This window comes from Charadrius vociferus, unplaced genomic scaffold (assembly GCF_000708025.1).
Source record: "Charadrius vociferus isolate BGI_N301 unplaced genomic scaffold, ASM70802v2 scaffold126, whole genome shotgun sequence".
Taxonomy (NCBI): domain Eukaryota; kingdom Metazoa; phylum Chordata; class Aves; order Charadriiformes; family Charadriidae; genus Charadrius; species Charadrius vociferus.
In genome coordinates this window covers 567,814-580,388 of record NW_009648894.1, presented here as the reverse complement: position 1 = coordinate 580,388, position 12,575 = coordinate 567,814, and the positions used below count along the sequence as shown (strand labels likewise).

At 42.6% G+C, this 12,575-nt stretch overlaps 1 protein-coding gene across 1 annotated transcript in view; it reads left to right on the top strand.

The window, feature by feature from the left end:
* Positions 1–12,490: 12,490 nt before the first annotated feature.
* TRDMT1 (tRNA aspartic acid methyltransferase 1) overlaps positions 12,491–12,575 on the top strand; it is a 28,690-nt gene continuing 28,605 nt past the window's right edge. The window contains exon 1 of the mRNA XM_009887114.1: positions 12,491–12,563. Coding sequence (XP_009885416.1) covers positions 12,500–12,563 — 64 coding nt within the window. The 5' untranslated portion in view covers positions 12,491–12,499. The remainder of the gene's footprint in view (positions 12,564–12,575) is intronic.

Sequence of the window (12,575 nt, the reverse complement as noted above, 5' to 3'; positions counted from 1 at the left end):
CCGCAGCCCAGCCTGGACGCTGTTGTGCTGCCCAGCCCTCAGAAAGCTCTTTATTTTAGCCGTGGAGTTTGAGCTGTAAGCCTTTGTGAGCCCTGGCACAAAAGTACACACTCCTTCTAGGGGCAGGCAACAAAGTAAACCAACACGTAACCAACAGCCTCATGGATGAAGGATGCTTTACTCAGAAGTACCGATAGTTTTAGCAGATTGTTGGGTTTGTAAAGGTGCGCTGTGTCCAATCTGTTTTTCCTAACTGCACAACTTCTTTATAGTCCACAAAACCTTTAATGGCACACACAAGCAACATTCGTCCTTCACTCAGAAGCTGCTTTGCCCCTAAAATCCAAGGAGATGTTTGTTTTAGTAAGTAAATATGACCCCCTCCACCACCATGCTTCAAGTGTGATTTCCATATGTTTATGTCACCGCTGCCATATGTACTCTTGGCCACCTGCCTCATGGCTGTTTCTCACTATGAAATGTTCCTAGAAATGTTTGGATATTGTCAGTTGTCGGGACCACAACAAACCTTTAAGTGCCTTTTACTGGTTGGCACTTACACAGATGCATAAATGGAGGAAGCTCTAACTTTCTTACAAGGCTGTAATAAATTTAACGCACATTTGCATCCCAAACCCCAAAGGGGAAAAAGAACTGGTCTCTTGAAACGTGAAAAGATCTCCACAGTACTCGGCAAGAATGACTCTATCTCAGTGTAGCCATAAAAATCACAGAGAGCATACTTCTTTGAATTGAAATGAAACCACCGTAATCAGCGTGATGTTAAGGAAAGTGCTATGGAGCTCTCGGGGACCGCGGCTGGTCAGGATCTTGACCACGTCTTACACGAAGGACAGACAGCTAATAGCATCACCGAACACCACGCTGGGGATTATTCATCCGCTGGTCTATTAGCTGTCATCTGTGTTTATGGCGATGCCTTCATTTGCAATTCCAGCTGCTATGTCACCTACCTCTACAGAGGTGGATCGGAGCTAAGCCAACAGCAGTCTTGAAAAAAATAAGTTTGGTATCTTCATTGTGAGCCTTCCAGTTCACACTGTGAAATTTATTTTGGCCTTTTTTTGGCTTTTTGCCAGAGAACTGATGTATTGGTTTGCTGCCAAGAACGAAATACGAAATCAAGCCCTAGAAGTGTAGCAAAAAATATTGGCTTGTTGTGTAACTTTCATTAACAGGGTAAATGGATGTGCACAGGGAGAGGGTACAGATGCCTGAATGGCTTTATACTGGAAATCTGTTACGCTAAAAACGAAAAGGTCCTCATAAGAGTCAGAATTTCTCTGATTCTCTTGGATAAATATCTGTTGGTCTGAAAACATCACTGAAAAGAATGGCATTCATATTGTTGTATTTGCTGTTTCATTTAAACATTAAGAAACTACAGAAATTTAGTCCAAATATTGAATGTGCTTTCCAGTTATTATAGACCTTGACTAAACAGATGTGAATGCTTTCATTAATCACATTTGTCCACTTTTTGTAAAGTCTCTGCTTCCAGGAGGTATAAAATGACCCATAAATATTAAATACCCAGGAAAAGCATCCTGCTATGCAAATGCAGTCACTTTTGTTGTCAGTACCATACAGCAGCCTTAAGCCCTGGCACGCATGGAGCCGCAGAGGCATTCCTTCACACTTCCCCTGCTCCATGAATATTGAACAAACTCCAGGCAAAGGGGACCCGCTTTCACAGGAGGATATGAAAGACTCTGACCGTCCTACAGCAAACTGAACAGGGACTCTCCGTATTGCTCAGCCACAGCAAGCGCTGCGGCTTATTGCTTGAGGGAGTGCTGTAACTTTTCATCTGAAAGAGCAGTTCCTCCTTCAACCGTGGTCTGAAAAGACTGACTGCTATGGTTTTGAAAACACACAGGTTCCTGTTTCCAAAAAAAATGGATTCTGGCTGTATATCTTCAGCTGGGGCCGGCCCCTCCCTTTAGCTGGGAGCTAAGTGTAACGAGGAGCCCCCAGGAAAAGCTGGTGCATCCAGGGAAGAGCTGCTTTTTCAGAACCCAGAGGATACGTCTCCCTGCACGCTGCCCGGGAGAAGCTGATTTGGGTTTCTGAACATCACTGGGCTGCAGAACATCTAAATGTTCAGGCCTTGAAGTTTTCCCTTGTGAGTAACGTCCTTGACTAATTATGGTCTTAAGAAACAAATTGGCAAATTCTTCCATGAAGTTTATTTTTAAAATGATGTTGCCTACAGTCGCTGCTGGTGTGACTAGCTGCTGATTTTTTTGAGGAAATGACTAGGTTCTATACTCAAAACTAACCAAGTCTCTCTGCAAGATTACATTTTAATGTAAAATGCACTATACGAAACTGGCAGGGGTTTCATCACTAGGGAAGTGTTTTGAACATGACTCATGCCACCCAGTTGCATGACTTACATTTCCAAAAAATTATTATTGTCGTGCATAAAGTTCCCCTCTACTACAGTTTCTAACTGCCAGAATAGGACAGTTTCTGTATCAAAATAGGACATTTCTGTACCAAATCACGTACTCATTTTCAAAGCCAGTACAGTCGTCTGCTCCGAGTCCCATGGTTGTCTCAAACTCCATGCAAAGTTGACACAGAGAAGAGAAAGGGAAGTTTTTCAGCTCTATCATAGGTATAGCAATTTGTTTAATCCATCCCCTAAACAAACAAAAAAAAAGGATGACGACAACCTGTATACTCCATCTGTTTCACTTCACTTAATAGCACTAGCACCGACTGCTGAATGTCAGCAATACGTTCAACAATGACTGGGACATAAAGGACAAGGTTTTCCAAACTGGCAAGAGGTTTGGCAGGGCCTGAGGCTCAATGCTTAAACTGAAACTTTTTAAGCAGAACTAATTTCCAGAATACACCAAGTCCCTCAATCTTGATTTGTGTGCCCCCAAATAGATAATTTGAAATTTTAGCTATCTGCTTTCCTTGTTTCATGAAGCTTGTATGTTGCCAAAGACAAATCAGGCTAAACTCACTCAGAAGGCAAAAGAAGAGGAGAGATGCATGAGGATTTAAAATGTAAATGAGCATGATACTGTTAATTTGACCCAATTAACTTTTATAGGCTTAAAAAATCATTTCTACTTAGAGAAACTGATTTTTTTGGAAGACATTTACTAGAGTAGGAATAAGAAAATGAGTATTTGGGTGGCCGTGTACATGCACGTAGAGAAGAAAACACAGCACACAGTGGAGAAATGAAGGCAACAAAAAGGGTGACAGAAGTGGTAGACTGAGGAAAACATCAGAGTAAATGAACGTGGTATAATCAGGGGCCACATCTTTGGGTTTTGAGAGGGAGGAAGAGGTATGAAATTCAGTAGCAGAAGGACGTAAATACTGGAATCACACTGAGTGGAAAAATAAGCAATGTGAGGATGAATGCTGCACTCTGGTTAAGTTACAGGTAGTGAGATAGGGAAAATGCAGGCAAGACAAGATGTACGACATAAAGTCTTACTTATGTCTTAGCTGAAGGGGATTATTCCTAAATTAAAAAAATACTAATAATTCAATAAATACTTGGACATGTGTTGAATCCTTATGCAGGTAATGTACAGGAGCACAGAAGAGAAGGGCTTGATGAGAAAAAAATGAATTTCACTTTATGCATCAAGAACTTGAAGAAACATGAAGACATCCAGGAGAAAATACAGAAAAGACTGAGATTATTGTTATTACTTCACGGTTCACTCTTGAGGACTGACATAAAACTAGAGGAGCTACAGATTACTGACAAGAAAAGCAATGTTTTGCTGGCGGTCCACTCTGTCAGCCCTGCCCTGTGCTTCCTGTCCTTTAGTCTCAGATTCTTTGATTTGGTAAGACTAACATCTATTAACCATTTGCCTACAGCGCAAAGCTTCCCTAGCTCATCACAAATGAACTGAGGAAGGAATGGTAAGAAATTCTTTCAGCACTGTTGACTTCTCACCCTGATACTTAATGTTGGAACTTGTTCATGTAGACTTAATTTTAACTGTCCATTTTATGTTGAGTGGGTCTCCCAAATGGAATAAATGACCATTGCAAATATTTGCATGAAGATGATTTTTCTGGAACACCTTATTTTCTTGCAGTATCAATGCAAACATTTTTAAAGCGCATTTTGATGACGATATAGATATTCCTTTCCACGGAACTATTAATGATAGGCACTTCATAAAGACCTTTTCACTTAAATATCAGATAAAGGATTTTAATTCATAGTCAGTTTAAGCTTTCAGTAGGATCTTTGTAAAATGTCATATAATGTGCGGGGCTTCTTTCTGTCCTTTGCCACATTGCTGCCTTTGCTATCTTGACCTATCTTGCTATCAAGAACCGTGCCCAGTTGCAATCGCTGCAGTATGCTGTTGGCACAGGTAGAAGTCAACAGCGTGGATGAACATTCTTTTGTCACATTACAATGGGAAGCCATAAATATTAATCTGTTTGGGACTGCTGTTTTAAATTTTGAGCTTGCAAACCTTTTCAAAGATGAGTCATTCATCCATCCATTCTTTCTTTTGGAAAAAGCTAAAAGAAGTGATTCTAGTATGCCATTAACGAACCCTGTCAGTTAGACATTTACTACTTCTTTTTGGCCAAGCTTTTTCAAAGTAAACTGCTTAAAGAGCTCCTCTAGCCAAAAACCAATTAAAGCTGAGGAGTGATTTCATTCTTCTCTCTCCCCCAGTTCCATCACTTACACAAAGCATAAATAGCATAATGTTCTCTTGCCATGATATACCAGGAAATGATGATGTTCGTTCTGAGGAAGAGGCAGGACACAGGAATGGAATCGTTAATTGCATGCAGCAATTGTTCCATTCTTCCTTTGAGATGCCCAGGACAAGCAGAACGGTACTAGCTCCTCGAGGGCCAGGTTTTTAGTGGATTCCTCAGTCCAAGTTCTTGTGCCAAATCCTTGGTTCCAATGAGACTCATAAACTGAGCGTACATTGTGTTGGCCATTCTGGGATTAGTTGGCTCCATACAAAGGGAAGAGGCGGTGGTGCACACACCCCAGAGCTGAGAAGACTGAGCTTCTAAGACGCGCTGTTTTGACACGTCAGCTCTATGCCTAATTTTCAAGTGTAAATATACTCTGTCCGGTTGGGATTGAGGCGGGAAGATGACCCAGATTTAAGATGATAGCATTCATAAAATATTGTGGACTTCAGGGAATGGAGTGGGAAATTTATTAAATACATGTAGAGCAGATGGTGCTTACGGCTGGAGAAGGAAGAGAGCAAGTATCTGGAAGAGTCCATATTTTTTCAGGTGGAAGGGTGTCCTGCTTCCCATTACAAAGACAAATTCATCATCTACCTGAAATTTTCCTTGAGAATTTGGTCTTGCATACGGTCATTGGGTGGGAGAGAGCTTGTGTAGGATGACAGGAGGAAGGACCTAGCAACTATCTAGGAGCTTTGTAGATGCTTTAGTTTTGCTGACTCTTAGACTTTTGGCAATGTTTGTGGCGGTTTATTTGACAGGGATCGGGCATTTCCTACAAACTCCATGCCTACCACGTAAGTCTGAAGCACACCAGGATGAAACAACATGCAGGTCAGATGTCAGGATCTTTCAAAGACTGATGAATGGTTTACCCTGAATATGGTAATGATGCCACTGTCCTGCAGTTGTATTCCGAAAAAAATCAACTTCTGTGGTATCAAGAGGAATCTGGAGATATATCATACAGATGAAGGACATAATACTATTGTACTACCATATACATGATGCCTGGATGGTCATAACAATGGGAATTACGCACAGTGTATGTTAATTACTTGAGTTTAATTCTGCTAGTTTTTGAATAACTGCGTCCTATACCATAGCAGATGAGTGTTACATCTGACTTGGCACTGTAACTGCAATGAAGTCATCCTCAGGGACTTCATCTGACATGCAGGGTTCCCGATAGACAATTCAAACAATTTTCCATTGTATTTCTCTTATGAATTATGTGAAACATGTTTGCTGGAGTCTTAAATCAGCCCAACTCCCTGCAGCTGAATATTGACACTGCTAGTCCATACTGGCATATGTCTTGTGCAAGAAGCTTTCTCTTATTCAAGAAAGAACTATTTTAGACTTTCTTGACCCATTTAGGTTAGGCTTATTGGGGCTTCTCTCTCCAGATGGTCTCAGCAAAAATAACATTTTAAATTCCTAGCCCTTTTTCTAAAAAAGGTTTGTTTCAACTTTAGGAAAACCCAAAGCATTTTGTTCTTAGTTGAGGCAATACTTAATAGGGAGAAGGGACCCCAAAAGACCTAGCAGCCAAAACTGACACTTTTATATTTTAGATGGGATTTTTTGCAGAATAAACTTTCAGATTATCCTTAATTTCAGTTTATCCTTACAAAATCTCATGACTTCTTCAAATCTGTGCTTTTTTTTATAGACTGTTTTCCAAGAGTTTTTCAAGATGTTTTGGTAGAAAGGAGCTATGTCGCGGCTGCTAAGCTTTAGTATATTGGTATGCCTGACAGACATTTGTAGACACATCCAAAGTGAGAAAGAGAATATTTACAGTGCAATCACTTCTGCAACTGCAGTTCATAAATGATACTGAATAGCTTTAAACTAACTTTAAAGTAACCCATTCGCAAAGCACCAGCAATATAGCCAGGGTGGAAGACACCTCCTTGCTGCCTAGGCACCAAGTGCTCAGTTTCTTGGGCAGATTTTGAGGCACTTACTCTGTGTAGTTGTGGTTTATCTAATTTCAAGATAGCTCAGCAAGTCCACAGTTACAGCTCTGCTGCGGCTGCATTGAAGGTTTTCTTTCTCGAGGAAACACCCTACTACTGAAATCGCACCACCATGGTGACCAGCACAGGAGATCTCATTTTCTGTGCCAACTACAGTCTTAGTGAAAGATTAAACTCATCACATGGGACTGAATGAAAAAAACAAGGTTTGTGCAGAGGCTGAACTCCTTAAAAGACAAGTCTGCGGTATACAAAAGCTTTAGGTGATTCTAAATGGCCTTGTGAGCAAAAGGCACAAAGAACGCCAACATACAGCTACAAGTCCTTCTCAGTTTGCACACTAGAGACTGTGCAAATCATATGGGGATGCTGGAGATGAAAACTCCTGCCTTAAGCAAAAAGGGAAGAGGCACATCCAGGCTCACCATCTGCACTCTTTTCCTCTCCTTTCCCTCCTCCCCCTCCTCCCGAGAGAGCAGGAGGCACCACGCCGTGTCTGCCTGCCCCTGCAAGCGAGCTGGGATCTCCCACGCCATTACCTCATCCTGCCGGCGCAGCTTGAACTGATCCCCCCTTTAACAACGCCTGGCTCCGTGCCTGCTGTCACCCGTTTCCTGTGACCCTTCAAGGGTCTGATTCAAAACACATTCCTTGCAGCAGCAATCTTTTGGCTGACTGCAGTGGGCCCTGATAGAGCTCAGAGTCTGTTTTGTTCAGTCCAGCAAAGGTTTTATATAGAGATATTTTTTTGTTGTTGTTGTTACTAGCCTTTTTTTATCCTTTATTATTTTTTCGTCAAGGACTGGAATGTGTAAGTACAACAAGAAAGTCAATAACATTATGTAAACATATGTGTCTCATCCAGCCAAGGTGACCACTGCAGGCCAAACATAACAAACAGGCCAGATTTAGATTTATTTAAACCAGAAAAGTAAAGATTTAATTAGAGAAGCAATGTATTTTTATTCCTTATTCCCTACAGAGTATATGCATAGCTCCAGAACCTGAAAATAAAATCCTGAACTGGAGAGATTAATATATTTGAAAAGTTTCTCTTTAAAATTAAAAGAGAAATTAAAGAGAAAGGTTAAAAATGTTTGTGTCTGTTGAGTCTTCTGAATAATTTCAGCTACATAAATTTCCTCTGTATAGAGTTCTTAGAAATACGTTGGGAGAGGCTAACAAAGCTGGTTTGATGTGGGTTTCATTTCTAGTCTTGCAGATGCGTAGATTATAAATGAAAAGCATAGGCTTCGTTAGCCATACTGGCCCAGCCCAGCAGGCTTCCCAGAAACACCACGTCTGTGGCTGTCAGCTACCTTTACCGAGCAGCACTGCAGCAGAAACCAAGTCTGATAAATTCCCTCCTGAGACATTACATCCAGTACAGATTTTGATAAACTGCAAAAGGTTTTCAGTTTTATTAGTAACCTATGAGGCCAATGGTTATGGAAACAATAATTTATGCTAGACACTCTCATTGAATTTTTTTCAATTCAGTGATTGCATTGCAAGGGTATGACATGCTTCACATTCTTTCCTAGCCACAGTGATTTCTGACCCAGAACATGTACTTCCCTTCTAGACGGCTGAGATGTCTGTATACTCTTCCTGATCCTCACTTAGGTATTTAGTAGGTTACACTGGACATTTGGACACAAGAAGCATCGTTTGTTGTTCAGCCATCAACCTTAATATTTGCCTGTATTGAAGTTTTGGCTGCTCCCTGTGAATGCACTTTTGAGCAGCTGGCGTATCAGCAGAGGGAGATTTTTCTTGCTCTCTCTCCATTTTTTGAATATAGAGGAAATGCTTACAAACACTTCACAGTTACAGGTCTACTAGCTTCCACTACCTAGTCTTACGCTGAGGGGTTATATTCAAAGGAAACTTCAAGCAGTTTATACTGCTGTGGTATTGCGGCATCAATAAAACCCTGTGACACGCACTGCAGACTGGCAACCTCCTGCTCACAGTTGGGTGCCTGCAGAGGCCTTGCTGGCACGTTAGTCTCTGCTCTGCTGCAGATGGTAGGGCACGGAGAAGAGTTACGGGCAACTGCAGAAGGTTTGAGATGCCTCCAAAATGTTTTGTGCGCATTTCTTGTTGGTGTGAATAATAGAAACACAACAGCGAAAATCTCTTCTTCTCACTTTGAGGACAAGAGTACATGGCCTAGTCATAGTTTGTAATTTTACCTTTCAGTTGCCATGCACAATGCAGAATCTTAAGGCAGCGGTTTTTGCATGTTTCTGTGATGTTGTTTGGCAGCGTTGATAATTGTAACATTTTTAACAATTCTAAGGCATTTTAAGACGAGAAAATATTGCAGTGGTTTCATTTGCGTGTTCCTCTTACCACATATAGCTGTTTCACTGGATGTGTTTATTGGTTACCGAGGCAACAGCTGAAGATCTAGCATGATTACCTGTATCATACCACTCATCAGAGATGTGGGCAAACTTTGGAAACTTCTACATTGAGGAAATGCTGCTAGTTGCTAGGAGGCAGGAGTTTTCAAAAGCTGTGTCAGTGAAAATGCTGATATCACATGCTTATGTCAACGGCTTTTAAAATGTCATTAAATGATCAGTTAGCTTAAAATATATTTTACTATAAATATATTAGAGTCAAGAAAATAGCTGCTTCATCAATGCATTATCCTAGTTCTATAGATGTGCTCATTTAGAAAAAACTAACATCTTTTTAGAAAAGCCTATCAGTTGTTATTTAAAGCCAGCAATATTGTTGAGCCATAACTGACATATGAAACAGCCCATACCTGTGTCCTAAAAAATATTAAGAATCCAGAGGTGGACATTGGACTTCAACTCTGTTATCAACCTCCTCTGTTAATCAAATTAAATGTTCATTGAGATTTACAGGAATCCTATGCATCCTATATGCACGGAGCAGAGAAAGAAGGAGCTGTCACAATACCCAAATTTCAGTGTGTCAGAGAGATCCAGTTCAGAAATTTTGTAGACCATGTGGCTGATTTGGGGTCACAAGACAAAGAGTGAGTAACAGTTTAGCCTGCCCCATGGCAGCGGCAGCATGTGTTAGCAAGATTTTCCGAGTGAAGCGTACACAATCACTTTCACAGGGCTCATCCTCTGTCTGCAATCATTCAGCTTTTCTGTAAGAAGAAAGATATGACAGGCCACGGATCTCAGCCCTTCTCGGCCATTGCCCCAGTCTCTGTAATAAGCAGCGTACCTTAAATACTATTATGTAAGGTCTGATCCCCAAAGTGTGGTTATTATCATGCTGACTTTACACTTATAAAGTGAAGAGCCCTAAAAGTAACTGTTTCCAGATGCCCCGTTTTCATTTTGGTCCTTTTTGCAGCTGTCAATTAACAATGAGAACCAGGTTAGGGCAGACTCAGTTATACAGAATTAGAAAACTGACTACTGGCAGTTGTTTAAAAATGAGCACTAGGGAAATTTTGGTGTTTCCCACTCTTTGCAAGAAGCAGCCAGTAAAATCCCAACCTAGTTTATGAATTTCTTTGTTGCCAGAGTGGAGGCGTGTTGACCAGATTCTCCCGATTACTACACTGGTGGAGGAGGTAGGTGGAGGATTTCCCCTGAGCAGGGAATGTTCTACTGCCACCAGTATAGCAAAGACATCTCAGCTGCTTTCTCCATCAGACTCCACCTTTCCCATGTGTGAATGGCAAGAATACCTTGGAGTCTGGGAAAGGAGAGGGAAACACAGGGCTCAGCTATGTCTCCTTCTCTGATACAAGGAAATACTGCTCCTCTGTAGCTTTAATTGCTCCAGGTACTGTGCAGCTTCAAATAAACGAACTGCTTCCGGCTGCCTACAGTTCCCACTCATCACAGTGTCTATCATTGCTGTGATGTATAGGTTGCTGAAATAGCAATACAAGGATCTCAAACTCATTCATTAGCTTTACTAATTTTGGTAGTCTAAAAGCTGCCTTTTTCTTAGCCTTCACTCTGCATCTGTATTTCGAAGGGGTCCTACTGAAGTGTATCTTCTTAGCTGATAACAACCTTGCTCTTTGTAGCCACCTTCATCATCTTGAACCCTCTTCTTCGGAGCCTTCACTGTCTTTGTCCCATGGCTGTTTTCTCCAGCTGGCACATTCATAGCTTTGTTATGCCATGTGATCCAGCCAACTTTCTCAGTTCTTCGTCAGCCATCCGTGCAGGCAGTCTGCCTCACTGCTGGTTTCAGTGCGCACTGCTCTCCTCTGGTACCTCGCCTGCTGCACTTCCTTTCAGAAATTCTAGAAGTAGACCTTGGGCTTCTTGTTTTAGTCACCTGCTTACTTCCATGGCTGACAAATAAAGCAGCAGCCCCAGACTCTGACAATGAAGATCCACAGGTGAATGACAGATCTGTTTTGAAGAAGCTGGCAAGGACCTGTATTCTTACTCTGAAAGTTCATTTTTAATTCCACTGTTTTCTGAAGCTGATGCATCCCATATTCTGGAGAACTGCATTGAAAGGCAGCTGATTTCTGCCTTTTTTGCCTTCCAGTTTCAGCTAAAAATTCTTCCGCCACTGAAAGGCAAGAGGTAGGAGCTACTATGACAGCCTGTATGAGGCAGCTTCTAAGGAAAAATAAATATTCCTCAAATCCACCTTATTATTGACAGGTTTCTAAAAGGCTCCACAAAAACATGATTAACTCAAGAAACTATTAGAGCAAAATGTTCATTTTTGGGTGGGTTCTTTTGTGTGCGTGTGTTTTTTTTTTTAAATGTTTCATCTTCACTTTACAATCTAAATCTGCAAACTGAGGCATAGGTGAGTGTCTACGTGTATGTGGTGAGTAACCCACATAATAGCGTGTAAGATATTTACTCTGGTTATTATACACATACATATGTACATACATCCGTCTAACACTTGTTTTAAAAACAAACTGCTTTTCATGGGCAACAATGTCTTTGAGCCACCTCTTCCTTTTCAATTTAGCAAAAGCAATTTCGTAGTGTTGGGGCAAATTAGAACAGTTTCATCAGTTATTTCCTTCCTTCCTCTTCCACCAGCGGCACAGGCCTTGAAATGACTTCTCGAAAACATCACTGCACGCTGAAATCACGAAACACTCAGGCCCATAAAACTGCTGTGGGCCATTGGTTATCAGCTGCCCAGCAGGACAGCATGCACACCCTCACACAGGGATATGCCCCTTTTGCCACCCCGTGTCCCTCTTCTCTCCCTGTGCCCCAGCCAGGCGCGATCCACCCTAATTAATTTCGGCCTCCAGCCTGCCCTTCCCTGCAGCCCTGACGCCAACAGCTGGGCTTGGCCTCCACCTCACCGGCAAGAGCTGGGTACTCTGTGGTGGCGCAGGGCCTGAGGATGGGCGATGGCGTTGGGGATTTTGTCGCTGGCCCTGTGAGGAGCCCTGGGCCACGAGGGGACATCGACCCCAAGGGGGCTGATGGCAAGAATTAGGGCCTTCTCCTGAGCCCCCACTCCCGGGGCGGGTGCAGGTGGCAGAGCTGTGTCGACCCCATTGGCCCCACCTCCGCCTCAGGGGACAGGGGAATCAGCCATGCCAGCAAGTGGTTTCATCCTCCGCGCCTGAGCCCACTTTGGGGTTTGATGAGCAATTAGCAACGCCAAATTAAGCTGCTGCTCCCGGGCTGCGCAGCGGGTTGGAGCCGGTTAGGAACCGTTCGTCCTGAGGAGGACGGGCAGGTGGGAACGAAAGAGCGGCGGAACGGGCGGGCGGCGCTCGGGGAGGCCGCCGGGAGTGCCGGGCCGGGCGCCGGAGAATGGCGCCGCTGCGGGGGCTGGAGCTCTACAGTGGCATCGGGGGGATGCACCAAGCCCTGAAAGGTACCCGCGAAG